Genomic DNA, 27361 nt, shown 5'->3' on the forward strand with positions numbered 1-27361 from the left:
TGATCTGGTACTCCCTGCTACAGTGCATTCGGAAATTATTCAGACACCTTGACCTTTTCCACATTACATCCTTATTCTAAAATAGATTAAATACATTTTTCTCATCAATCTACAGACAATGAGGTCGAAGGAATTGTCCGTAGAGCTCAGAGACAGGGTTGTGTCGAGGCACAGATCTGGGGAAAGGTACAAACCAGTTTCTGCGGCATTGAAGGTCCCCAAGAACACAATGGCCTCCATCATTCTGAAATGGAAGAAGTTTGGAACCACCAAGACTTCCTAGAGCTGGCCACCCAGCCAGACTGAGCAATCGGAGGAGAAGGGACTTAGTCAGGTAGGTGACCAAAAACCCAACGGTCACTCTGACAGAGCTCCAGAGTTCCTCTGTGGAGATGGGAGAATCTTTCAGAAGGACAACCATCTCTGCAGCACTCCACAAATCAGGCCTCTATGGTAGTGGCTCGACGGAAGCCACTCTTAAGTAAAAAGCGCATGACAGCCGGCTTGGAGTTTGCCAAAATGCACCTAAAGACCCTCAGACCATGGGAAACAAGACTGAACTCTTTGGTCTGAATGCCAAGTGTCACGTCTGGAGGAAACCTGGTTCCATTCCTACGGTGAAGCATGGTGGTGGCAGCATCATGCTGTGGGGATGTTCTCAGCGTCAGCGACTGGGAGACTAGTCAGGATCGAGGGAAAGATGAATGAAGCAAAGTACAGAGAGATCCTTGATGAAAACCTGCTCCAGAGCGCTCAGGACTTCAGACATTGGCGAAGGTTCACCTTCCAACAGGACAACAACCTTAATTACACAGCCAAGACAACGCAGGAATATCTGCAGAGAAGAATGGGAGAAACTCCCCAAATATAGGTGTGCCAAGCTTGTAGCATCATATCCTAGAAGACTGTAATCACTGCCAAAGGTGCTTCAACAAAGTATTGAGTAAAGGGTCCGAATACTTATGTAAATGTGATCAGTTCATTTAAAAAAAAATTATACATTTGTAAACATTTTTAAAGCCTGTTTTTGCTTTATCATTTTAGGGTGTAGATTGATGAGGGGGGGGGGGGTCTATTTAATACATTTTAGTAATGCTGTATCGTTTAAAGAAAGTCAAGGGTTATGAATACTTTCCAAATGCACTGTAGTTCATTCTTGTATTTATTTTTTACTGCATTGTTGGAAGAGGCTCATAAGCAAGCATGTTCACTGTTAGTCTCCACCCATTGTATCCGGTGTATGTGACATACGATTTGTTTTTTATATAACTGATCATGTAAATATTACTTTTACTCCGTACGGTATTCATTTGTTGCCATTTCATTGCAGATTAATTTGGTATTTTTTCTGAGTATCATAAGAATCCTGGTGGGGAAACTGCGGATGCCAGACATGCATGGAAATGAATTCAGCCAATACAAGTGAGTTGTCAACATGACCATACTGTACTAACGCCAAGGGATTTCAAGGATGTTTATTCTGTAGGCTAAAATAATAAATAACTTAAATTGCTTACGAGTGTTATAGTACCTGTGCTAACGTTCTGTAAGCGTTGCCCAGTCAAACCTGAAAGACCAGCTCAACGGCAAACTAATGGAATCTCTCAAAACATGTGTACAGTATTGATTCGTGTCTTTTGTAGAATTGAATATTTTCCTTTGATATTTGCAGGAGACTTACCAAATCGACTTTTCTTTTGGTGACCCTCTTTGGTTTGTACTACATCCTCTTTGCCTTCTTACCCATCAAAGTCAGTGGTTTAACATACAAAATATGGACCTTTGTTGAGCTGGCTCTTGCATCAACACAGGTAATTTTGACTTTATTTTATTATTATTATTATTTTTACTTTGCGGGAATACTATTTGATGTCTATATTCCCCTTTCTTCCTTGCCAGGGCTTTGGAGTTGCTGTTCTTTACTGTTTTCTAAATGGGGAGGTAGGTTTTTGTCCCATTACTCAAAACTATTATGCAAGTTGAAATAAGTGGTATAAATGTGCTATTGCTAATATTATGCAGCAGCCCTGATTAACTAGTGTCGATGATACACTATCTCCATCCCCTCCAAACCTCCACACACAGGTACAGTACGAGGTACAGAGGAGATGGCGCAGGTGGAGGCTGAAGCAGCATCTACACGGGGAGCCCAGACAGCATGGTTCCATGAGCCAAAGCGTCTCCCCCCTTACCCAGGTCTCCTTGCTTCCCTGTTCCGGACCGGCCAGCCTGGCATGACCTTTGACCCCCCCCCCAACCCACCAAATCACTGGTGATCTCCTAGACATACCGGTTAAAAAACGCTTACACAGATGACTCTCTCAAGACATCAAATTAACTTAAGTTCTGGAACTCAGAACATTCCTCTTGAACTTGAGGAATGGTCCACAGAATCACTTGGCCATTCTTGAAGACTTGGACGTGGCATGGGAAACAGCACTGTACTGTGATTTTGTGCCATTCCCTCAAGCTCAAGCAACATTTCTAGGACTATGGACAGTGGACTTGTCCTGAAGATCTAAGACATTTGGGTTCAGTGGAAATCCTAAGAAATGGGAACATGTTCAATAAGCGGAAGTAGGAGTCAGATCTTCAACATCAACATGTGAAAAATAAATCCTGGAAAGAGGTCTGGTTATGACCAGCCTTTTGTCCAGAGAATTTATCAACATGATTGAAAATTCTCACTTTTTATTATACTTTGAAGACATCTTTTAAGAAACATAATTTACTGTTCCTTTGCACCAATGTACTGTATATAAAAAAAAAGACATTTTCTGAAATGAATACCAAGATCAAGGGCTGCACTTTCTCAACAGGATAACAACAAATTGCTGGTGAGTGGTCTAAAACTGTGATCTTGGTTTTCTCAACACTTTACCCATGTCAATGTCAGATTTGATCCTTCTTGTTCATTGTAACTTATTATAAATTGGGTGGTTCGAGTCCTGAATGCCGATTGACTGACAGACATGGTATATCAGACCTTATACCACAGGTATGTCAAAACATTTCTTTTTACTGTTCTAATTACATTGGTAACCAGTTTATAATAGCAATACGGGACCTCTGGGATTTGTGGTATATGGCCAATATACCACGGCTAAGGGCTGTTCTTAGGCACAGCGCAAAGTGGAGGCCATATACCACACCCCCTCGGGCCTTATTGCTTAATTATAAAATGGTTCTTCTATGAAAAATGTGCACTAATGTCCTTACGATAACCTCTACATTGGGTACTTTGCTTTCATTTCTTCCACAAAGGCAATATATTCTTTTATGGCATCTTCTTTGGACTTTCCTATTGGATTGAAAATAGAAACAGGACACATTGAAGATTTGTGTTACATTCAAAACAGAGAGTGGAAAAGCAGAATAATACATTGTCCAAAATACTTACCTTCCTGTGCTTTCCAACCATCCCATTTTGATTTTCCTTGGAAGTCAAATATTCCCGGACGCTCTGTGGACACAACGGATACATCTTAAAGTTACTCTTACAACAAAAAAATATTGCTTTAACTGGCAGGTATTGGCAGTCTGAAAGCCCATCGGACAAGTCGGGAGTCTTTTTTGGTTATCCCTTGATTGTTAATGTAAAAAATAAGCTGCACTGAATAAAAATGTAAAAAGCAACAATTTCTATGAATTTACTGACTTACAGTTCAATGTAAGAAAATCATTAAATTGCAAATAAATTCATTAGGCCCTAATCTATGGATTTCACATGACTGGGAATACAGATATACATCTGTTGGTTACAGATATCTTAAAAAAAAATTTTTAAGTAGGGGCGTGGATCAGAAAACCAGTCAGTATCTGGTGTGACCACCATTTGCCTCATGCAGCCCAACACATCTTCCCATAGAGTTGATCAGGCAGTTAATTGTGGAATGTTGTCCGACTTGCCTTCAATGGCTGTGCGAAGTTGCTGTATTATGGCGGGAACTGGAACACGCTGTCGTACACGTCCATCCAGAGCATCCCAAACATGCTCAACGGGTGACGTGTCTGGTGAGTATGCAGGACATGGAAGAACTGGGACATTTTCAGCTTCCAAGAATTGTATACAGATCCTTGTGACATGGGGTCTGTGCATTATCATGCTGAAACATGAGGTGATGACAGCGGACAAACGGCATGACAATGGGGCTCAGGATATCGTCACGGTATATCTGCATTCAAATTGCCATCGATAAAATACAATTGTGTTTGTTGTCCGTAGCTTATGCCTGCCCATACCACAAACCCACCGCCACAATGGGGCACTCTATTCACAATGTTGACATCAGCAAATCGCTCACCCACATGCTGTCTGCCATCTGCCCGGTACAGTTGAAACCAGGATTCATACGTGAAGAGCACACTTCTCCAGTCTCCCTCGAAGGTGAGCATTTGCCTACTGAAGTCGGTTACGACGTCAATCTACAGTCGGGTCAAGACCCTGGTGAGGATGACTGGCACACAGATGAGCTTACCGGAGATGGTTTCTAACAGTTTGTGCAGAATTCTTTGGTTGTGCAAACCCAGTTTCATCAGCTGTCCGGGTGGCTTGTCTCAGACCATCCTGCTTGTGAAGAAGCAAGATGTGGAGGTCCTGGGCTGGCATGATTACACGCGGTATGCAGTTGTTAGGCCAGTTGGACGTACTGACAAATTCTCTAAAATGACGTTGGAGATGGCTTATGATAGAGAAATGAAGAACCAATTCTCTGGCAACAAATCTGGTGTACATTCCCGCAGTCATCATGCCAATTGCACATTCAGTAAAGACTTGAGGGACAAAACTGCACATTTTAGAGTGGTCTTCTGTCCCCAGCACAAGGTGAACCTATGTAATGATCATGCTGTTTAATCAGCTTCTTGATTTTCCACACCTATCAGGTGGATGGATTATCGTGGCAAAGGAGAAATGCTCACTAACAGGGATGTAAACAAATTTGTGCCCAACATTTGGGAGAAATACACTTTTTTTTTGCATATGGAACATTTCCGGGATCTTTTAATTCAGCTCATGAAACCAACACTTTACATGTTGCAAATAGTTTTTTTTCAGTATATTTACATGCGGAAGTGCCATATATTGCTAACCTTCCACATACACGGGAGGAATCTGAAAAATAAGGTTGTTATCAGTAAATACATTCTCAGAGCTCAACTTGCCCGCCTGCCATACAATGTCCGTCTTTCACAGAGATCAGTTTCAGGCTTACTGGAATCCTTTGCAATTTGGTTGTTTTCACTTCTTAAATCACCTGCCCAATGGGGCAACCTCACCATCCTCAACTGGTGCAACTGTTCAGGTCACTTGCCGCAGGAAATAGGGCAACCTTTCATGTCAATCCCTGAATGGTTTACTCACAGTCAAAAAAGGCAGCTAAACAATTGATAAGTCAATACAATTTGTAACTCTTGAGAAATGCACATCCGAGCCAAAATAATAAGCCTTGTAATAAGACACTATAAAAGCACTGCTGCAGGTAGGATATCCCAGAAATATTCTGTAATTGTCAATTAGGGGCAGTTTAAGGGAGAGTTAATGAAACCAACCATGGAAGTACTATATGTTGTAGCAAACTTCATGGGTAGCCCCAACCAAGATTTGAACCTGTGAATGTCAAGCCAACACATGAACCGTTAAGCCAAGAGCGTAGAGTTAAGGTGTTGGCTTGACAGTCACTGGATCCAGGTCCGAGTCCTGATCGGGGCTACTCCCCGAATTCACTTCAATGTACTTTCATGTCTGGCTTCAATGACTCTCCCCTTTAACTGCCCTTAAATTTACTTTTTTTTTTTGCTACAACTTCCGAGTCCGTTGGAGAGGAGTACAAATAGTATTTCCTGCCAAATAATAGACTTCGTGCGATTAAGATTCACAGAGCTACGCCTCCTCTGGCTTAAGCGATCACCACGCCAACCAGACATAGATTGATTAAGTGGAGACAGCTTGTGTCAATTGCAGAACATGTCCTTCCTGCAGCAGCACTAGTAGACAATGCTGGAAATATCAGTAGAAGCATAGTGCCTCAAAGTGCTCCAAAACTCCTGGCCACACTTATAAGATATTGTAAGTACAGTATATTCGGAAAGTATTCAGACCCCTTGACATTTTGTTACATTACAGAAGTATTCTTAAAATGGATTCAATTGTTGCTTTTCCTCAACAATCTACACACAATACCCCATAATGACAAAAGCAAAATCAGGTTTAGAAATTCTTTCAAATGTATATATATATAAAAAAAATGTAAATATGACATTTACATAAGTACTCAGACCCTTTACTCAGTACTTTGTTGAAGCACCTTTGGCAGTGATTACAACTTCAAATCTTCTTGGGTATGACGCTACAAGATAGCACACCTGTACTTGGGGAGTTTCTGCCATTCTTCTCTGCAGATCCTCGCAAGCTGTCAGGTTGGATGGGGAGCGTTGCTGCACAGCTATTTTCAGGTCTCTCCAGAGATGTTAGGTTCAAGTCTGGGCTTGGATGGGCCACTCAAGGACATTCAGACACTTTTCCGAAACCACTCCTGCGTCGTCTTGGCTGTGTGCTGAGAGTCTTTGTCCTGTTGGAAGGTGCACCTTCACCCCAGTCTGAGGTCCTGAGCACTCTGGTGAAAGGATCTCTGTACTTTGCTCCGTTTATCTTTCCCTCGATCGTGACTAGTCTCCCAGTGTTTAACGCTGAAAAACATCCCCACAATATAATGCTGCCACCACCATACTTCACCGTAAAAATGCTGCCAGGTTTCCTCCAGATGTGACGCTTGGAATTCAGGCCAAGGAGTTCAATCTTGGTTTCATCATAACAGAGAATCTTGTTTCTAAAGGTCAGAGTCCTTTATGTGCCTTTTGGCAAACTCCAATTGGGATGTCATGTGCCTTTTACTGAGAAGTGGCTTCCGTCTGGCCACTCTACCATAAAGGTCTGATTGGTGGAGTACTGCAGAGATGGTTGTCCTTCTGGAAGGTTCTCCAATCTCATGTCACAAAGTGCTATACAGAAACCCAGCCTAAAACCCTAAACAGCAAGTAATGCAGAAGCACAGTAGCAAGGAAAAACTCCATAAAAAGAAGGAACCTAGGAAGAAACCTAGGCTCTGAGGGGGGGGGCCAGTCCTCTTCTGGCTGTGCCGGGGGGAGATTATAAGAGTACATTACATTACATTTACATTTAAGTCATTTAGCAGACCCCCCCTATTTACATTTACATTTAAGTCATTTAGCAGACGCTCTTATCCAGAGCGACTTACAAATTGGTGAATTCACCTTCTGACATCCAGTGGAACAGCCACTTTACAATAGTGCATCTAAATCATTAAGGGGGGGGGTGGTGAGAAGGATTACTTATCCTATCCTAGGTATTCCTTGAAGAGGTGGGGTTTCAGGTGTCTCCGGAAGGTGGTGATTGACTCCGCTGTCCTGGCGTCGTGAGGGAGTTTGTTCCACCATTGGGGGGCCAGAGCAGCGAACAGTTTTGACTGGGCTGAGCGGGAACTGTACTTCCTCAGTGGTAGGGAGGCGAGCAGGCCAGAGGTGGATGAACGCAGTGCCCTTGCTTGGGTGTAGGGCCTGATCAGAGCCTGGAGGTACTGCGGTGCCGTTCCCCTCACAGCTCCGTAGGCAAGCACCATGGTCTTGTAGCGGATGCGAGCTTCAACTGGAAGCCAGTGGAGAGAGCGGAGGAGCGGGGTGACGTGAGAGAACTTGGGAAGGTTGAACACCAGACGGGCTGCGGCGTTCTGGATGAGTTGTAGGGGTTTAATGGCACAGGCAGGGAGCCCAGCCAACAGCGAGTTGCAGTAATCCAGACGGGAGATGACAAGTGCCTGGATTAGGACCTGCGCCGCTTCCTGTGTGAGGCAGGGTCGTACTCTGCGGATGTTGTAGAGCATGAACCTACAGGAACGGGCCACCGCCATGATGTTGAGTACACGGCCATTTAAGGCAAGATGTTCATAGATGACCAGCAGGGTCTAATAATAATCACATTGCTGGTAGGCCAGTACCTCAGGAGTAAATCTCAGTTGGCTTTTCATTGTCGAGCATTCAGAGGTTGAGACAGCAGGTGCGGTAGAGCAAGTGAGTCGAAAACAGCAGTTCCGGGACAAGGTAGCACGTCCGGTGAACAGGTCAGACTTCCATAGCCGCAGGCAGAAAAGTTGAAACTTGAGCAGCAGCACGACCAGGTGGACTGGGGACAGCCAGGAGTCATCAGGCCAGGTAGTCCTGAGGTATGATCCCAGGGCTCAGGTCCTCCGGGAGGGGAGAGGGGGTGAGAGAGAGATTTAGAGGGAGCATATTTAAATTCACACAGGACACCAGATAAGACAGGGGAATTACACTAGATATAACAGACTGACCCTAGCCCCCCGGCACAGACTATTCCAGCATAGATAATGGAGACAGGGGCGGGTCGGGGGACACTGGACCCCAGCCCGGCGATACACCCGGACAAGGTCAACCAGGCAGGATATAACCCCACTCTCTTTGCTAAAGCAGAGCCCCCACAACACTAGAGGGATATCAACAGACCACCAACTTACTACCCTGAGACAAGGCTGAGTATAGCTCCAGATCTCCTCCACCGCACAAGCCCGAGGGGGTGCAAAACCAGACCAGAAGATCACATCTGTGACTCAACCCACTCAAGTGACACACCCCTCCAAGGGACAGCATGGAATAGCAATAGGGTCAGAGGCAGAGAATCCCAGTGGAGAAGTGGGAGCCAGCCAGGCAGAGACAGGAAGGGCAGTTTGTCGATCCAGTTCCTTGCCGTTCACCTTCGCACCCCTGAGCCAGACTACACTCAATCATAGGACCTACTGAAGAGATGAGTCTTCAGTAAGGACTTAAAGGTCGAGACCGGGAATGCATATCTCACATGGATAAGCAGATCATTCCATAAAAATGAAGCTCTATAGGAGAAAGCCCTGCCTCCAGCTGTTTGCTTAGAAATTCTAGGGACAATAAGGAGACCTGTGTCTTGTGACCGTAGCGTACGTATGCATGTATGGCAAGACCAAATCAGAGAGATAGGTAGGAGCAAGCCCATGTAATGCTTTGTAGGTTAGCAGTAAAACCTTGAAATCAGCCCGAGCCTTAACAGGAAGCCAATGTAGAGAGGCTAACACTGGAGTAATATGATCACATTTTTTGTTTCTAATCAGGTTTCTAGCAGCCGTGTTTAGCACTAACTGAAGTTTAGTTAGTGCTTTATCCAGGTAGCCGGAGAGTAGAGTATTGCAGAAGTCTGATCTGGAAGTGACAAAAGCATGGATTAGCTTTTCTGCATCAGTTTGACAAAAAGTTAGATTTTTGCAATGTTACGAAGATAGAAAAAAAGCTGTCCTTGAAATATTATTGATATGTTCGTCAAAAGAGAGATCCAGAGTAATGCCGAGGTCCTTCACAGTTTTATTTGTGACGAATGTACAACCTTCAAGAATAATTGTCAGATCCAACAGCAGATCTGTTTCTTGGGACCTAGAACTAACTATTTAAAAGTTAAAAACATATTCCACCCTCCACTTCCTTACGTCTGAAACAGTTTCATCAAAATGGACAGCTGTGTGTCGTCCGCATAGCAAAAAAAGTTGGCATTGTGTTTCTGAAAGACATAACCAAGAGGTAGAATATATAGTGATAACAATAGTGATCCTAAAATTTTACCATGAGGAACCCTGAAACGTACAATTGATTTGTCAGAGGACAAACCATCCACAGAGACAAAATTATGTCTATCCGACAGACAAGATCCAAACCAGGCAAGAACTTGTCCGTGTAGATCAATTAGAGTTTTTAATCTCTTCAAAAGAATCTGGTGATCAATGGTGTCAAAAGCAGCACTAAAGTCTTTGAGCACGAGAACAGATGCAGAGCTTTGGTCCGATGCCATTAAAAAAAGGTCATTTACCACCTTCACGAGTGCAGTCTCAGTGCTATGATGGGGTCTAAAACCAGACTGAAGCAATTTGTATTTCATAATTTTTTCTTCAGGAAGGCAGTGAGCTGCTGTGCAACAGCTTTTTCCCCCAAACAATTTTTTTTAGAGGAATGGGAGATTCGATATAGGCAGATCGTGATTGACATTTTCTGGTTCAAGGTTTGGCATTTTCAAGAAAAGCTTGATTTCCATCACTTTTAGTGAGTTTGGTACACATCCAGTGAATAGGGAGCCATTTATTATGTTCAACATAGGAGGGCCAAGCACAGGAAGTAGCTCTTTCAGTAGTTTAGTTGGAATAGGGTCCAGTAGGCAGCTGGAAGGTTTAGAGGCCATGACTATAGTCTCCATTGATCCTAGGTCCCGGCAGTTCTGTGCAGACTCAGGACAACTGAGCTTTGGAGGAATACGCAGATTCAAAGTGGAGTCTGTAATTTGCTTCATAATGATCATGATCTTTTCATCGAAGAAGTTCATGAATTTATCACTGCTGAAGTGAAAGCTATCCTCGCTTGTTGAATGTTGCTTTTTAGTTAGCTTTGCAACAGTATCACATTTTTGGGGGGATTGTTCTTGTTCTCCTCAATTAGGTTGGAAAAATAGGATGATCGAGCAGGGCTCTTTGATATTGCATGGTATGGTCTTTCAAAGCTAGTTGGAAGACTTCTAGTTTGGTGGAGCGCCATCTCCATTCCAATAGTACAAAACTAGATCCAGACTGTGGCAGTGAGTAGGTCCGGAGACATGTTGGACAAAACCCACTGAGTCGATGATGGCTCCGAAAGCCTTTTGGACTGGGTCTGTGGACTTTTCCAAGTGAATATTAAAGTTACCACAAATGTGAATATTATCTGCCATGACTACAAGGTCCGATAGGAATTCGGGGACCTCAATGAGGAATGCTGTATACGGCCCAGGATGCCTGTAAAGTAGCTATAAAAAGTGATTGAGTAGGCTGCATAGATTTCATGACTAGAAGCTCAAAAGATGAAAACGGCGTCATTTTTGTTGTTATTATAAATTGAAATTTGCTCATAAATGTTAGCAACACCTCCACGTTTGTGGGATGCGCGGGGGATATGGTCACTTGTGTAACCAGGAGAGGCCTCATTTAACACAGTAAATTAATCAGGCTTGAGCCATGTTTCAGGCCAATGACATCAAGATCATGATCAGTGATTAGTTCATTGACTGACTGCCTTGGAAGTAGGGATCTAAAATGAATTTTCCCTGTTTTGAGATGTGAGATATTATCTCAATCTCTTTCAATAATGACAGGAAAGGAGGAGGTCTTTATTCCAGTGAGATTTCTAAGACGAACACCACCATGTTTTGGTTTTCTCAACCTCGGTCGAGGCACGGTCTTAATGGGGATAGCTGAGCTGACTATACTGACTGTGCTAGAGGCAGACTCCACTAAGCTGGCTGCCTCCACCCAACTCATTGTGGAGCTAGAGGAGTTAGAGCCCTCTCTAAATTGAAGAATAAGATGAGAGCACCCCTCCAGCTAGGATGGAGTCCGTCATTCCTCAGCAGGCCAGGCTTGGTCCTGTTTGTGGGCAAGTCCCAGAAAGAGGGCCAGTTATCTACAAATTCTTTCTTTTGGGAGGGGCAGAAAACAGTTTTCAAACAGTGATTGAGTTGTGAGAGACTTCTGTAGAGCTCATCACTCCCGCTAAATGGGAGAGGGCCAGAGACAATTACTCGATGCAGACACATCTTTCTAGCTGATTTACAAGCTGTTGCTCTTGGTGACCTGTGACTGTTTCATCCAAACATCGTTGGCCCCGACGTGGATAACAAAATCCCTATAAGCTCTACACTCGCCAGTTTTAGCCTTAGCCAGCACCATCTTCATATTAGCCCTTACTTCGGTAGCCCTGCCCCCTGGTAAACAGTGTATGATCCCTGGATGATTCTTTTTAAGTCTAATATTGCAGGTAATGTGGTTCGCCAATGACTAGGCTTTTCAATTTGTCAGCTAATGGTGGGAGGCATCGGCGGCTCAGACCCCGTAACAGGGTGGAGAAGAGACCTGAGAAGGCTCGGCCTCAGACTCGTTGCTTAATGGGGACAAGCGGTAGAAAGTTTGAGCGACACCGGTTGAGCATGCCGACAGCATTTCTTTCCAGAAGCCTTGAGACAAGTGTCTGGACGCGGGGACTGTGCAGGGGATTTATACTACTATCTGTAGTTAACTGGAGGCACAGATGCTGTTCATCCTGTCCTACACTTAAATTGCCCTTGCCTAACGATTGCATCTGAAGCTGTGCTTGCAAGACTGCTAATCTGACCATAAGGCGACAGTTCTCCTGTGTATTAGGAGTACAGAGACTGCAATTAGATGGCAATGTTAATTGAACTACTTTGCTTTTTCGGCTGGTGGATGTCCTGTAGAACCATGTCCAGATAAAACGTGCGGGGTGAAAAAGTTGAGCGAGGATAAAAACAAAGAAATTGGTAAATGTATTTAAAAGTAAAAACCAAACATTTTGGCAGATAGCAAAGTAGCAACAAACAGCACGGAGACAAGTCCGGAAGATGAGGGCGGAGCGATTGAGTCGGGTTTGTCCCCACAGAGGATGAAAGGGTCTGAATACTTATGTAAATAACATTTTTTTTTAAATTTTAATACATTTGCAACAATTTAAAAAAAAAAACTGTTTTCACTTTGTTGTCATTATGGGGTAGTGTGTGTAGATTGATTTTTTTTTTTTTATGATTTCACCTTTATTTAACCAGGTAGGCTAGTTGAAAACAAGTTCTCATTTGCAACTGCGACCTGGCCAAGATAAAGCAAAGCAGTTCGACACATACAACAACACAGAGTAACACATGGAATAAACAAACATACAATCAATAATACAGTAGAAAAATCTATATACAGCATGTGCAAATGAGGTAGGATGAGAGGTAAGGCAATGAATAGGTCATGGTGGCAAAGTAATTACAATATAGCAATTAAACACTGGAATGGTAGGATGTGCAGAAGATGAATGTGCAAGTTGAGATACTGGGGTGCAAAGGAGCAAGATAAATAAATAAATACAGTATGGAGAGGAGGTAGATTGGATGGGCTATTTACATGTACAGGTGCAGTGATCTGTGAGCTGCTCTGACAGCTGGTGCTTAAAGCTAGTGAGGGAGGTAAGAGTCTCCAGCTTCAGAGATTTTTGCAATTCGTTCCAGTCATTGGCAGCAGAGAACTGGAAGGAGAGGTGGCCAATGGAAGAATTGGCTTCGGGGGTGACCAGTAATATATACCTGCTGAAGCGAGTGCTACGGGTGGGTGCTGCTATGGTGACCAGTGAGCTGAGATAAGGCGGTGCTTTACCTAGCAGAGACTTGTAGATGACCTGGAGCCAGTGGGTTTGGCGACGAGTATGAAGCTAGGGCCAGCCAACGAGAGCATACAGGTCGCAGTGGTGGGTAGTATATGGGGCTTTGGTGACAAAACAGATGGCACTGTGATAGACTGCATTCATTTTGTTGAGTAGAGTGTTGGAGGCTATTTCGTAAATGACATCGCCGAAGTCAGTGTCTAACCAGACACCTAGGTATTTGTAGTTGTCCACATATTCTTAGTCAGAACCGTCCAGAGTAGTGATGCTGGACGGGCGGGCAGGTGCGGGCAGCGATCGGTTGAAGAGCATGCATTTAGTTTTACTTGCATTTAAGAGCTTTTCGAGGCCACGGAAGGAGAGTTGTATGGCATTGGAGCTCATCTGGATGTTAGTTAACACAGTGTGCAACGAAGGGCCAGAGGTACACAGAATGGTGTCATCTGCATAGAGGTGGATCAAAGAATCACCAGCAGTGAGAGTGGCATCATTGATGTATACAGAGAGGAGAGACGGCCCGGGAATTGAACCCTGTGGCACCCCCATAGAGACTGCCAGAGGTCCGGACAACAGGCCCTCCGATTTGACAAACTGAACTCTTATCGGAGAAGTAGTTGGTGAACCAAGCGAGGCAATCATTTGAGAAACCAGGGCTGTTGAGTCTGCCAATAAGAATGTTGTGATTGACAGAGTCGAAAGCCTTAGCCAGGTCGATGAATAGGGGAAGTGTTTTATTTAATCCATTTTAGAATAAGGCTAATGTAACAAAATGTGGAAAAAGTCAAGGGGTCTGAATACTTTCCAAATGCACTATATGCAATTATATCTTGATGTGGTACAAGAAAGATTAGGCAATAATCAGGGATTTGGCTTTGAGGTGCAGCCTGTAGAACAGGTTGAACAGAATGACTCACCCGTGTTGACGTTGCCAAGTGTTGCCTGCTTGTACAAACCATATACTACTGCTAGTTCAGCGTAGCTCGGTTGTACCGTCAGCCTCCTCACCTCATCCGCAGCCTTTTCAAATTCAGCCTTGAGAAAAATAAAACATGTTTTGTATTGCCATCTTTGTGAGGACCAAAGAATTGATTCTCATCCAAAATCCTATTTTCCCTAAATCTAACCATAACCCTAAAACCAACCCCTATACCTAACATAGCATTTTTGTTTATTGTGGGGACCGACACAATGTCCCCACTTGTTCAAATTTTCCTTGTACAATCCTTGTGAGGACGTCTGGTACCCAGAAGGATAGTTCCAAAATATATACAAAAATCCATATATACGGACAATATGTATAAATAACTTAGCTTATGCCAAAGAAAATACTTGTACACCACGTTGTGCCATGTGTTAAAATTATTTGTAACCGATTGAAAATAGGATGAATACCTTAACACACAAAAAACATCTCACTATGGTAAAGTCAATCCTGTGGCACAGTGAAAATGTATATCGACACTAAGCTACATGCAGTAGCTTCATAACAGGTAAACTGCAACAAAAAAACGTTTAAAATGAAATGCACAGTAGATTCAGGTATTAACACCTGGAAGGTATTAGTAACAACTTGACTTTGGGTTAGATACTGCACAAATAAAATATAAAACTACGTTTCTGCTTACCATAGACATGTTGTTCCCCAGAAAGATCCAGCTACTCCTTGCATGTGGAAATGCTCACTTCCGCGATTCTGTCTTACCTTTCACCTTTGAGTAGGTGGTGACATATCAAATTCCATTGGAAATGCTGAAGGAATGGGGAGGTGACAAATGCAATAGCCTATAGCTACCACAAGAGGCCAGCATGTGTCCACAGTCGATCTCCAGGTCAGTAAGGATAGTGAGTGGCAATTAAATACATGAACTTCTGTATAACAAAGAATGGGAAAATTGTGGAAAATTGTGTGTTTATTCTGTCAATAAGCACTATCAGAATATACATGTCTTTGATTTCTTTTTGTGGATAAATCTATGGAACTTATTGCATTTAATAGAAGAAATGTAACAGTCAGAATATAAAATAGCTCTTACAATTTCACATGTACCATAGAGTCACCATGACAGCAGGTTAGTTTGATTTTTCAATAAAATTAGTACATTTTATACAATGTCATCATATTTAAATTATACCTATAACAGTGTAACTTCAACACAAAAACAAAACATGAGCCATCCTCGATTGGGTTTGGTGCCAGCAACAATTTGGGACTCGATAGTACATTTTTGCAATCTTCGACAATATATTTTCACAATCTTTGGTACACATTTGATCTTTGAAAGACTCTGACCAGGTAAAGTATAAACATTATAGTGCATTCATTGACACATCAAAACAATGCAACAATAGCCTAAGGCAAAAAAATATAAAGGTCTATTTTTTTTTTTAAACACATCGCCGATGCAGTAAGAAGTGATTACACAGCAGAAGCAGGCATGACACCACCGAACAACCGATGACATTGCTGTGAGGTGCAACATTTTAGCTCTGACTGACCACGGCAGGCAAATCAGACAGCTGAGCCAGATTCAGCCACGAGCAGGGCAGACAGAGCTGAGGCATCTAACAGCACTACAACTACAGTGTTGGATGCCCAGGCTTCCCTCACGTTGAAGTGTAAGCTTGAGGAAAGTACAAGGTTGTTGTTTTTTTACCTGATAGCATTGGATGTCCAGTATCTGACTGGCTAAGACACCAGTAGAAAGACAACGACAATGTCTGGTTTCCAGTTTAGTTAAAGGGAGTAGTGGCAGCGAATTAAAAGCAGCACTATAATAGTCATCTCCAAAATGCATCACTGTACATGTGTCAGAGGCTTAGTGAGCAATAGAACCATAGTTAATTTCTCTTGATAAATATACCAAGTTAGATGGTAGTGCTAGAGATGACATGTCTACCAAACAAGAAGCATGTTCACGAGTATAACAAAGGCCAATGAAATCCCTAAATTGCTTTTGATGCATAAGGCTACTGTTGGTGAGATTACATCCCTTAATTAATGAGTCAGTACTTCTCTCCCATCTCCACTTGCCTGCCTCTCTGTGTGTGTGTCTTCCATGCTTCCTTCATTCAATCCTGCATGTAAGACTAAACCAAGCATCTCTCAAACATTACTGATGTCCTCCTGTGATGGCCCATTACACTCGTCCTCAGGCAGTGTGAACCGGATGGCTCGGCTTTTCTCCCAACCCCTCCTGATACGACTCAGCCGGAGAGCCACACATGGCAGGGACAGAGCCAGCCTCCCCAGCAGCACAGCCAGCGGCAGGGCCAGCACAAGCAAGAAGGTGGGAGGGAGGTAGAAGCGATACTGCTCCGGGTCCAAGCCCCGGTCCCAGCCGTAGGTCAGCGTGTGGAGGGTGGCCATCAACAGGGCCATGTAGCCCAGTCTGGACTGGAGGGGAGAAAGAGAGAGGACCATGATAATTAATAACTTTGAGTTGAACTGAATCTGGATGATAGCCGGCTTCAGATGTACTCACAAGTTAATTTGGTTTGAAATCCAGCATTTTCATTCAATACAATGTCAGGTCATGAGATCTGATGGCCAATTTCAAATCAAATCAAACTTTGTCACATGCGCCGAATACAACAACCCTAGACCTTACCGTGAAATGCTTACTTACAAACCCTTAACCAAAAGTGCAGTTCAAGAAATAGAGTTAAGAAAATATTTACCAAATAAACTAAAGTAGAAATAATAAAAAGTAACAATAACGAGGCTATATACAGGGGTACAGATTATCGAATCAGTGTGCGGGGGTACAGATTTATTTGTACATGTAGGTAGGGGTGAAGTGACTATGCATAGATAATAAACAGCGAGTAGCAGCAGTGTTCAAAACAAATGGAGGGGTGGGGGATCAATGTAATAGTCTGGTGGCCATTTGATTCATTGTTCAGAAGTCTTATGGCTTAGGGGTAGAAGCTGTTAAGGAGCCTTCTGGTCCTAGACCTGGCGCTCTGGTATCGCTTGCTGTGCGGTAGCAGAGAAAACAAGTCTATAACTTGGGTGACTGGAGTCTGATGATTTTACGGGCTTTCCTTTGATACCGCCTATTATATTGGTCCTGGATTGCAGGAAGCTTGGCCCCAGTGATGTACTGGGCCATACACACTATCCTCTGTAGCACCTTACGGTCAAATCCCCAGCAGTTGCCATAACAGGCTGACAGGATGCTCTCGATGGTGCAGCTGTAGAACTTTTTGAGGATCTGGGGACCCATGCCAAATCTTTTCAGTCTCCTGAGGGGGATAGAGTTTTTGTTGTGCCCTCTTCACGACTGTCTTGGTATGTTTGGTCCATGATAGATCGTTGGTGATGTGGACACCAAGGATCTTGAAACTCTCAACCCACTCCATACAGCCCCGTTAAGGTTAATGGGGCCTGTTTGGCCCGCCTTTTCCTGTAGTCCACGATCAGCTCCTTTATCTTGCTCACATTGAGGGAGAGGTTGTTTTCCTGGCACTACACTGACAGTTCTCTGACCTCCCTATAGGCTGTCTCATCGTTGTTGGTGATCAGGCCTACCACCGTTTTGTCAGCAAACTTAATGAAGGTGTTGGAGTCGCGTTTGGCCACGCAGTCGTGGGTGAACAGGGTATACAGGAGGGGACTAAGTACACACCCCTGAGGGGCCCCAGTGTTGAGGATCAGCGTGGTAGAGATGTTGTTGCCTACCCTTACCACCTGGGGGCGGTCGGTCAGGAAGTTCAGGATCCAGTTGCAGAGGGAGGTGTTTAATCCCAGGGTCTTTAGCTTAGAGATAAGCTCATGGGCACTAGGCTGTTGAACGCTGAGCTGTAGTCAATGAACAGCATTCTCACATTGGTGTGCCTTTTGTCCATGTGGGAAAGGGCAGTGTGGAGTGCGATTGAGATTCTGTCATCTGTGGATCTGTTGCGGCAGTATGTGAATTGGAGTGGGTCTAGGGTATCCGGGAGGTTGCTGTTGATGTGAGCCATGACCAACCTTTCAAAGCACTTCATGGCTACCGACGTCAGTGCTACGAGGCGGTAATCAATTAGGCAGGTTACCTTTGCTTCCTTGGGCACAGGGACTATGGTGCTCTGCTTGAAACATGTAGTTATTACAGACTCAGAGGTTGAAAATGTCAGTTTAGACACTTTTAGCTCTGCGGCTTCATGAATGTTGACCTGTTTAAAGGTCTTGCTCACATCGGCTACCGAGAGCGTTATCACACAGTCATCCAGAACAGCTTGTGCTCTCGTGCATGCTTCAGTGTTGCTTCGAAGCGAGCATAAAAGGCATTTAGCTCGTCTGGAAGGCTCGTGTCACCGGGCAGCTCGCTTCTGGGTTCCCTTTGTAGTCCCTAATAGTTTTCAAGCCCTGCCACATCCGACGAGTGTCAGAGCCGGTGTAGCAGGATTCAATCTTAATCTCAATGCTTTGCTTGTTTGACGGTTCGTCTGAGGGCATAGCGGGATTTCTTATAGGCGTCCGGATTAGTGTCACACTCCTTGAAAGCGGCAGCTCTAACCTTTAGCTTGATGCGGAATTTGCCTGTAATCCATGGCTTCTGGTTGGGATATGTACATACGGTCACTGTGGGGATGATGTCGTCGATGCACTTATTGATGAAGCCGATGACTGAGGCGGTATACTCCTCAATGTCATTGGCTGAATCCCGGAACATATTCCAGACTGTGCTAGCAAAACAGCCCTGTAGTGTAGCATCCGCGTAATCTGAACACTTCCGTATTGAGCGAGTCACTGGTACTTCCTGCTTTAGTTTTTGCTTGTAAGCAGGAATCAGGAGGATAGAATTATGGTCGGATTTGCCGGGATTTGGAGGGCGGGGGAGAGCTTTGTATGCATCTCGGTCTGTGGAGTAAAGGTGGTCTAGAGTTATTTTCTTCTGGTTAAGTTTGCCTGCATTAAAGTCCCCGGCCACTAGGAGAGCCACTTCTGGGTGAATATTATATTTTATATTAAACGTTAAAATAAACTTACAAACTCTTGAAATTATTATAATCCCCCCCCCAATACATTGCCAATCAAACCCCTTTATGAAAGACTAAATGCAAATGAAGTTGGCCTACCCAGATGTACAGAACACCTGGGAGATGATTGTTGACCTTTGAACCTTCTACATAACCTTTTAGTAACTCAACATCTTAGTGAGGTGAAAGGAAGTGGTGATTTGAGTGTTATATTATATGTGCAGTATATTAGCTCATCATGGAAGCACGAGTGTAGTAAAGAGGCCCAAGGGAACAGTATGACCTACAAGCTCAACATTTGTCCTTAATGAGCCCCTGTAGTCAGCGCGCGTGTGTGTGTGTGTGTCTGTGTCCGTGTGTGTTCCCTCTAATTATTAGCACAGTACAGGGCACTACAGAGAGCAGCTGAATTATAATTACCCTTGACAGGTGGGAAGGTTCAGTCGTGACTCACCCATTTCATCCTCATCCCTAAATATACACGGAACAAAAATATAAACGCAGCATGTAAAGTGTTGGTCCTGAGCTGAAATAAAAATGTCCAGAAAATGTCCATACACTAAAAAAGTGTATTTCTCTCAAATGTTGTGCACAAATTTGTTTACATTCTGTTTAGTGAGCATTTCTCCTTTGCCAAGATAATCCATCCACCTGACAGGTGTGGCATATCAAGAAGCTGATTAAACAGCTTGATCATTACACAGGTTCACCTTGTGCTAGGGACAATAAAAGGCCACTTTAAAATGAGCAGTTTTGTCACACAACACAATGCCACAGATGTCTCAAGTTGAGGGAGCGTGCAATTGGCATGCTGACTGAAGGAATGTTCACCAGAGCTGTTGCCAGATAATTGAATCTTCATTTCTATACCATAAGCTGCCTCCTTAGTCGTTTTAAATAATTTGGCAGTACGTCCAACCGGCCTTACAACCACAGACCACGTGTAACCACACCAGCCCAGAACCTCCACATCTGTCTTCTTTACCTGCGGGATCGTCTAAGGGGGGTGCATCTGCCTGTAATAAAGCCCTTTTGTGGAGAAAAACTCAAGTCTGATTGGCTGGGCCTGGCTCCCCAGTGGGTGGGCCTACGCCCTCTAAGGCCTACCCATAGTTGCACTGCTGCCCAGTCATGTGAAATCCATAGATTAGGGCCTAATTAACTTTTCAATTGACTGATTTCCTTATGAGAACTAACTCAGTAAAATCTTTGAAATTGTTGAATGTTGCGTTTATATTTTTGTACAGTATACATGTGTATTACTTAAAATACTTAATGCATCTAATTTGACCAATAATTATACAAGGCTCTGTTAAGAGTCAGTGCGAGTTAACATTTCCTAATACCCGCCTAACTCACTTAAAGCGATGGCCGTCTGTCCTCAGCACTACGAATCAGCAGGACTGAACTCACTACACTGTCTGGCTGGCTGCAAGCTTAAGGGACCGCAGGACTGTAATCTTGATGGAGAATAATGCTCAAATGTTTTACTGCGGCTTCGGGCTGTAGGCAGACAGGCCATTCTGACAGGCCAAGCAGAACCCAGGCCTTTTATCACACGAACTAGCAGCATGTGACTAATCTGGCGCCGACTGGATCAGCTTAGCATACATATGAAGGGAAAGTTCTAAATGCTCCAAAGGAAGACAAATCCCTGGAAAATGGAACCATAACAGTAAAGTTCCCCCTTTATGAATTCCGCGGCATGCGAGGAGAAGAGTTGACACACACAGCTCAGAGGTTGTCTTTCTACAGTAGGCTACAATGTTAAATTTGTTTTGCCAGTCTTTGACTGCTTCATTGAACTACTGCTCATGTACACAGAAAAGGTGTCTGTGCAAATGTGCTGACCTGTACGAAGCTGAACTCCCTCCAGTTGAGCGAGTTTCCCACAGTGGGCAGTGAGGAGATAGCCAGCAGAGAGAGAAGGCCCAGGGCCAGGATGCCTATAGACAGATACAGCTCCATCCTCCACACCTCCTCCTCTACCCACGAGTCTTCCTGGCCTAACTTCACCTGCACAGTAAACACACATTGTTGCTTACTGCGATGTCAAGTGGTTACACTATGAATAATTTTACCATATTGAAAACGTTCTAAATGCTGATGTAATGTATTTAATGCTTTAGAACTATACATTTATAATAGCAATACTAATTCCTTAATAGTATGTAGGCTAAACTATTTTAAATAGTTTACTGATGCTTTTCTCACCTGTTTGAAGGCAGCGTTGAGCAGATTGTAGCGAGCAGACCTGCGCATGGGCAAACACAGGCTGTAGACGGCGTGCAGCGCTGCGCAGAGGAAGGCACAGAGGCCCAACTGCTTCCGCTGCTGCAGCCAGCGGTCCAACCAGTTTGGGAAACGCCTGTACTTGGTGCCCCACGACAGCTGCAGGAAGGCAGCCACAAGGCCAGGCAGGTAGACCAGAGCCAGGGTCACCAAGGCCACCGAGGGGAGTGTCACGTTTACCATCTCCACCGGAATTTTGTAGAATGTGCTCTTCCCTGCCGTGGCATACGGGTGGACGACGTCACGAAGAAAGTTGTAGGCGTAGAAGAAGAAGAAGAGGCCGAGGGTAGAGAGACATGGGACGCGCCACGAGGGGAAGAGGTACAGGGGGGTGTTCTCTATCTCCTGGGCAGAGGAGAGGCGGCCCATGTCAACAGGGATGAAGCCCAGACTGCGGCAGATCTGGAGTACAGCGCTCTTGGCCTTACTACTGTCACTGCAAATCAGCACCTGGATAGTAAAGAGGCGAGTGTCACAGAAGAGTGTCAGGGAAGGGAATCTTCACCAAGGAGAACCCAACTGAAGAGACACAATACTTTACCAATAGCCTACATCACATAGTTTAGCTACAATAACACCTTATGACCAACACCTGTGATAATATGGTTGCAACATGAGAATATGTGAAACATGTAACATTACATAAACTGTGGACATTGTCCGATTTAGAGCAAAAGACTATAAAACAGTACATCCAAATGTAATTCAGAGTAGTAATGTCTGTCTGTCTTCTCTGGCACTTGTGTGTGCAGAGGACTTAGGCTTTACCTGTCTGCTGCCATCCCTTGGCCCCGTCTGCAGGCTCCAGGCCGAGATCACATTGAAGGCCTTCACCACACTGCTCTCTGGGAAGATATTGGCCAGCTGCTCCGCGTAGGACTGCTTATCCCTGTTGATCTTAGTACCATTACTAACATCCACCAGAGTCTTCCCCACTAGTGGCTCCTTCAGCCCAGCCAGGGTGGAGTAGTGCTCGGGGAAGAGGGCCACGAACACCAGGTCAGCCTGGGTGGCAGCCTGGTGCTGGGTGGTCACCTCAGCCTCCTCGGGAAAGAGGGAGGCACAGCGCTTGGGGTTGCGGCTGCCCACTACCACCCGGTACCCAGAGGCTACCAGCCTGGTGGCTAAAGAGCGAGAAAAGTCACCTGTGCCCAGGATGCCAACCAAGGGGGTACCTGGATCAGAAATGGAGGTTTTGAGGTGTCTGGGGCTGGCACCACCAAGTATAAGAGGCTTCTTCATCTCCTCCTGGGGCATCCTGTCCTGAGCTGGAAAAAAATGAAAGGTCGCTAACATTGTTAAATGTCTATCAATAGACAATTGTGTCTGTGCAGCATTCAATGTAAAGATGATTTTGTTATTGACACTGATTAACACTGATGTAACGTTGCTTCAACTGGCAAACTAGCTAACGTAAACTCACCCCATTCCGTACAAATGTGCGCAACCGCAACATTCAAACGAGGCTACAAAGGAAACTAATGGGACTGTAGCGACTTTGTTGACTTCAAAATCTGGGGTGTGAACTACGTTTCTATTCAAGCGTTAATCGACATGGTAATGGGTCTATAGTATTGGAGAAAAGTTGAAAAAAACGGACCCTCCGTTACATCGTGTCATGTCGTAACGTACAGCACGCATAAAGAAACTAGTTCTGTATTACAATCTCTCTCCACCAGGTGTAGCACTTCTCTCATCGTTTAAAAACAAGAAATGGACAGTGATGGGGGATACCTAGTCATTTTTTGCAACATTGCATGCGATCATCATTCTCAAAGCCGCTGTTTACTTCTAAGATCACCTTAGCACCGCCCTAAAAACCAGATTCAAATTCGACCCAAACCTTCAAATAGGTATGTAATGACACATTATATAAACTCTTTGTAGCGTTTTATTTACATTTTTATAGTCGATAAGGTGATAAATTGAACAGATCGAGCACTTTTCCCACACAACATCTCTCCTTCTCACTATCACGCATTAATTTCGCCATTTTTTTAAAGACCCTACGGGCTCATTGCCTGCTTGAATTATGCAGAAACGGGTAGCGTTTAGGTCATGTAATTGATTATGTTGGAAAGGGGAGAAATTGTGCTTTACAGTGGTATTGACATTACAGTTGATCTGGAAGTAATATGTTTTGGGGGAGCTAAAATAAGGGCAATTGTACGGACCAAGGCGATGTACGAGTTTACGTGAATTTACGTTAGCTAATGCAACCTGCTTTATAACTGCTATAACTAACTAGCTAGCGAACTTGTTACGACTACTACTACTACTACTACTACTACTACTAGGCCAGCGATGTTACTAGCTATACATCCTTTATTTGTGCACACCTCACTACTTAGACATTGAGGTATTGAAGCCAGGGCTGGGCATATTGATATTCTAGCTAGCTAACGTTACTCCTACTCAAAGGAAAGCGAACGCTAAGTTACTGTGCAGGCTAGCTGTGCAGGCTAACGTTACCTACCTGTTATTGCTTGGTTGAAAGCAATGCTAGCTAGCTAACTTTTTGCTCCAAAATAAAGAACACGGAACTACCAACTCTTTTCGACAAACTTGGCCAACTTCTAAAAATGTCCTATTTATACTTTAACTAGCTAGCTACAGCAAAACAGTGGCCACAAATTATTGTTGAATTCATGTTGTTTGGCTCACCTTTCTCGACGTCTGTGTATTTATGTCTTGCGCTCATAACTTTGTGACTCAGAAATCCCGCCCCAACTGCCCCCTCTGTGTGAAGAAGATAAGTACTTCCCCAAACTGACATGAGAGTTGGCCTACAATAGGCTAGGACTGGCCATTCAGTTAACAGTAGCAACAGTATACGTAATTCCTATCAAGAAGACAGCAGTCAACCCATAATTAACATGGTTCGAAAAGCTCTGACTCATATGTAAAATTGATTGCAGTATCTGTGGGTATTTAGGATTTTTCTTTCAAGATGTTCTCTGTGGTGCATTCATTTTACATTGGATGTTTGGCTTGCTTTATCACAAGTTTATTTTCCATGGGGATCTTAAATGCTGCTGTTTTAAAAGTCAGCCCTGGGATTTACTGTAAATTAAAAACATAGGCCCACGAAAAGTAAAAGGGAGATTTGACTGCAGGTCAGAGGCTGTCAACACTTGTCTGTCTTTGCCAACTGTAGAAGGTTAAATGTATCCTTCAGGCTTACATGGTTTCGTCTGTCTCTCTCTCTACTCACATAACCTACATTTGTCCATTTTCTATCCATTTGTAAATTATAGATATTGATGATAATTGATTAACATATTTGACCTATGACTATGACCTATGATGGAGATATTGTAATCTAATTTTGGAAAGTCATGTGGCATTGATTGCGCAGTATGTTTTGACGTGAGTAGGCTACATCTAAATGTTATGTGACTCCATTGCCATGCCTCTCCTATGTCAGACATCGCCATATATTGCTGCAGCATTTAAGGCCACTTTAAACTCTGACTTTACACTCCGAGATCCGTTATGGCATCAGTGTTCGTGGTTAACTTTCATCTCAGCCGACAGCTCTATCTGGGCTCATGTTGGATGCCAGGCATGTCCGAACCATTTCCCCGCCTGCCTTGCTCCCAAGCCCTGGCTGCTCCGCCACATTACTGTAACCTTCCCGGCTCCATCGGTCAAGAGGAGCGCGTAAAGCTGGGATTTCTGTGGAAAGCCTCAGCCTTGATCACAGAATCACACAAATATATGACCATCGGCATCCTTTAACTCGTCCGTGACTGATTTGGAGTATAATATCACACTAATCCCTCTTGTAATCTATAAATCACAGAGCATTTAATGAGATTTATTGGAAATAAATGACACAGGACCAACATTTTTTCATGAAGATTGTATACATATTTCATATACATGAACCTGTGTTTCAGTCTATTTTAACATGTAATATTTCCCTTCGTGCCACCAACTGTAAGAATGCATTTGCCTACCAGCAGCAGAGAACCATTGCCACATTCAGTTTACTTACAGTGAGGGGCTAAGTTATTTCTCTTCTACATGTTTTAAGTGTATAATGTAAAGACTTGATTTGTAACAGAACAAGGGACTACTCACTCTGTGACCTTTAGGGTCAAAGGTCAACAGAGATCCAGCCAAATCTAAAAACCTTTGTCCATGTCATCCACTGGCACCACTGCCCAAATCTTTCTCCCAGACTGAGGACATGTTGTCATTATGAGCTGGGCAGTTGGCTCTAATGCAGCCCAGCAGACCTTGACTCTGTGAGTCAGTCTCACTGCATCAGATAACGTAGACTGGGCTGGAGAACTGGGTCAGGCTAGAGTTGGAGCCTGGGAGCAGACATGTATAGCCAGCAGCAGCAACTCATGGTCAGCGTATTGACAATGGAACACTTTGGTGCTTCAAAATTTGGACACATACACTGACAGCGGCACAGACCAACGTAAAATTCTGTGTTTACCTGGGATTTTTCTGATGATATTTCAATGGGCATTGCTCAATGGGCATTGCTCACATGATTTCAAAACAATCTATTGCATTGTACCATATGTCAGTCTGCATGTTCCTAACTAAGGTTGGATATACTGTACTGGGCTATGTGACATTTGATTGAGTCCTCTACCTCCATTGGCCTCTGAAAAAATATCATCCTCGTAACGAGATGTGTGATTAGAGAAATTGTACCCTATGAATCTACCACAGGGCAGCGGTCGGTTCATTGCAATGACCTCCATAGCATGGATAGTGGTGCACCCTTGCCTCCCTCTTTCCATGGGTGTATTGTTCAAATCCCTGGTAGTTCACATCAGCAGCCATGTGAGCAATGAGGCAGTAAGCATTTATCCTTTGTTGATGGAAACAAATGTGTTTGTACTGAACTGGGTGGAGCACCGAGAGAATTCGGTTTAATTTGTGCTATATGAAACAGGTCCAACTTAATATAAAATTGATCCTCACATTCGTTTTTCTTCTAGATCTACACAATCAGATAAAAGCTCATAGATTTAACTTGTATACTTTTGTGAGTGGTGTATTTCTTTGATTGGTTGAAATGTAATGTATGCTATATATAGAAAATAGAGGGGAGTTTTGAAATCCATTATAAACATTGTGGATCGTATAAGAACCAGTGTACCGGAGTTTCCTTTTCCTTTTTGAAAACACCAGCCGGCCTTTTCTTTGGCCACTAAGAAACGTAGTTATGTAGTTCCACAGATGTGTGTAAGCCATGTCCTGTTGGCCTTCTCTTTGAGGAACTGTTTAATCTTGACTTGAAATGACTAATACAAACCTACATACTTCGATGACCACTAATCTCTTTGTGTATGTTTTCAGTGGCGTGTTACTATATCATTTTGGATTATCGAGATATTCACACAGCTAAAGTGATAACATGAGATTGAATCTGTCTTGGAGATACCCAGGCCTGTTGATGATGAAATTATAGCTCAAATCCACCCACATCATAGAAACAGTTTTCTGCCCCTCCCAAAAGATAGAATTTGTAGATAATTGGCCCTCTTTCTGGGACCAAGCCTGTTGAGGAGTGTCGGACTCCATCCAAGCTGGAGGGGTGCGCTCATCTTATCTACCAACATAGACAGGGCTCTAACTCCACTAGCTCCACAATGAAATAGGGTGCAGGCCAGGCCGCAGGCAGTTAGCCAGCCTGCCAGCTTAGTGGAGTCTGCCATTAACACAGTCAGTGTAGTCAGCTCAGCTATCCCCATTGAGACCGTGTCTGTGCCTCAACTTAGGTTGGGCAAAACTAAACATGACGGTGTTCGCCTTAGCAATCTCACCGGAATAAAGACCTCCTCCA

The 27361-nt window shown here is 43.9% G+C and overlaps 3 protein-coding genes across 4 annotated transcripts in view; 1 reads left to right on the top strand and 2 right to left on the bottom strand.

Annotated features, from left to right (window-relative positions):
• Nucleotides 1-2995, top strand: part of LOC135543495 (secretin receptor-like) — a 23989-nt gene extending 20994 nt beyond the window's left edge. The window contains exons 10-13 of the mRNA XM_064970806.1: nucleotides 1331-1422; nucleotides 1673-1811; nucleotides 1900-1941; nucleotides 2086-2995. Coding sequence (XP_064826878.1) covers nucleotides 1331-1422; nucleotides 1673-1811; nucleotides 1900-1941; nucleotides 2086-2238 — 426 coding nt within the window. The 3' untranslated portion in view covers nucleotides 2239-2995. The remainder of the gene's footprint in view (nucleotides 1-1330; nucleotides 1423-1672; nucleotides 1812-1899; nucleotides 1942-2085) is intronic.
• Nucleotides 2675-14999, bottom strand: LOC135543496 (acyl-CoA-binding protein-like). Its single transcript, XM_064970807.1, has 4 exons — nucleotides 14916-14999; nucleotides 14205-14322; nucleotides 3401-3463; nucleotides 2675-3301 (listed from the first exon to the last, which is right to left on the bottom strand). The coding sequence occupies exons 1-4, from the start codon at nucleotides 14922-14924 to the stop codon at nucleotides 3228-3230; spliced, it is 264 nt and encodes an 87-aa protein (XP_064826879.1). The 5' UTR covers nucleotides 14925-14999; the 3' UTR covers nucleotides 2675-3227.
• Nucleotides 15000-15182: 183 nt separating this feature from the next.
• On the bottom strand, nucleotides 15183-24278 carry LOC135543497 (metalloreductase STEAP3-like). Of its 2 annotated transcripts, XM_064970809.1 has the most exons (6): nucleotides 24211-24278; nucleotides 22315-22814; nucleotides 21469-21996; nucleotides 21106-21270; nucleotides 19675-19725; nucleotides 16596-16684 (listed from the first exon to the last, which is right to left on the bottom strand). In XM_064970809.1, the coding sequence occupies exons 1-5, from the start codon at nucleotides 24245-24247 to the stop codon at nucleotides 19720-19722; spliced, it is 1236 nt and encodes a 411-aa protein (XP_064826881.1). In that variant the 5' UTR covers nucleotides 24248-24278; the 3' UTR covers nucleotides 16596-16684; nucleotides 19675-19719. The 2 variants fall into 2 exon arrangements, with proteins under 2 accessions (XP_064826880.1, XP_064826881.1); XM_064970808.1 differs by lacking the exon at nucleotides 19675-19725 and having other exon boundaries at nucleotides 15183-16684.
• Nucleotides 24279-27361: the final 3083 nt, after the last annotated feature.

This window comes from Oncorhynchus masou, chromosome 7 (genome assembly GCF_036934945.1).
Source record: "Oncorhynchus masou masou isolate Uvic2021 chromosome 7, UVic_Omas_1.1, whole genome shotgun sequence".
Lineage (NCBI taxonomy): Eukaryota > Metazoa > Chordata > Actinopteri > Salmoniformes > Salmonidae > Oncorhynchus > Oncorhynchus masou.

What these genes read in the sequence shown, in the direction of transcription:
- LOC135543496 (XM_064970807.1), bottom strand. An exon ending in ACTTGGCAACGTCAACACGG is followed by an intron (nt 3,464 to 14,204) that starts GTGAGTCATTCT and finishes TTGTGTCCACAG; the next exon opens with AGCGTCCGGGAATATTTGAC. An exon ending in TGGTTGGAAAGCACAGGAAG is followed by an intron (nt 3,302 to 3,400) that starts GTAAGTATTTTG and finishes TCAATCCAATAG; the next exon opens with GAAAGTCCAAAGAAGATGCC.
- LOC135543497 (XM_064970808.1), bottom strand. Translation starts at nt 24,247, where the DNA reads ATGAGCGCAAGACATAAATACACAGACGTCGAGAAAG. An exon ending in TCAACGCTGCCTTCAAACAG is followed by an intron (nt 21,271 to 21,468) that starts GTGAGAAAAGCA and finishes TTTACTGTGCAG; the next exon opens with GTGAAGTTAGGCCAGGAAGA. An exon ending in GGGAGTTCAGCTTCGTACAG is followed by an intron (nt 16,685 to 21,105) that starts GTCAGCACATTT and finishes TCTCCCCTCCAG; the next exon opens with TCCAGACTGGGCTACATGGC.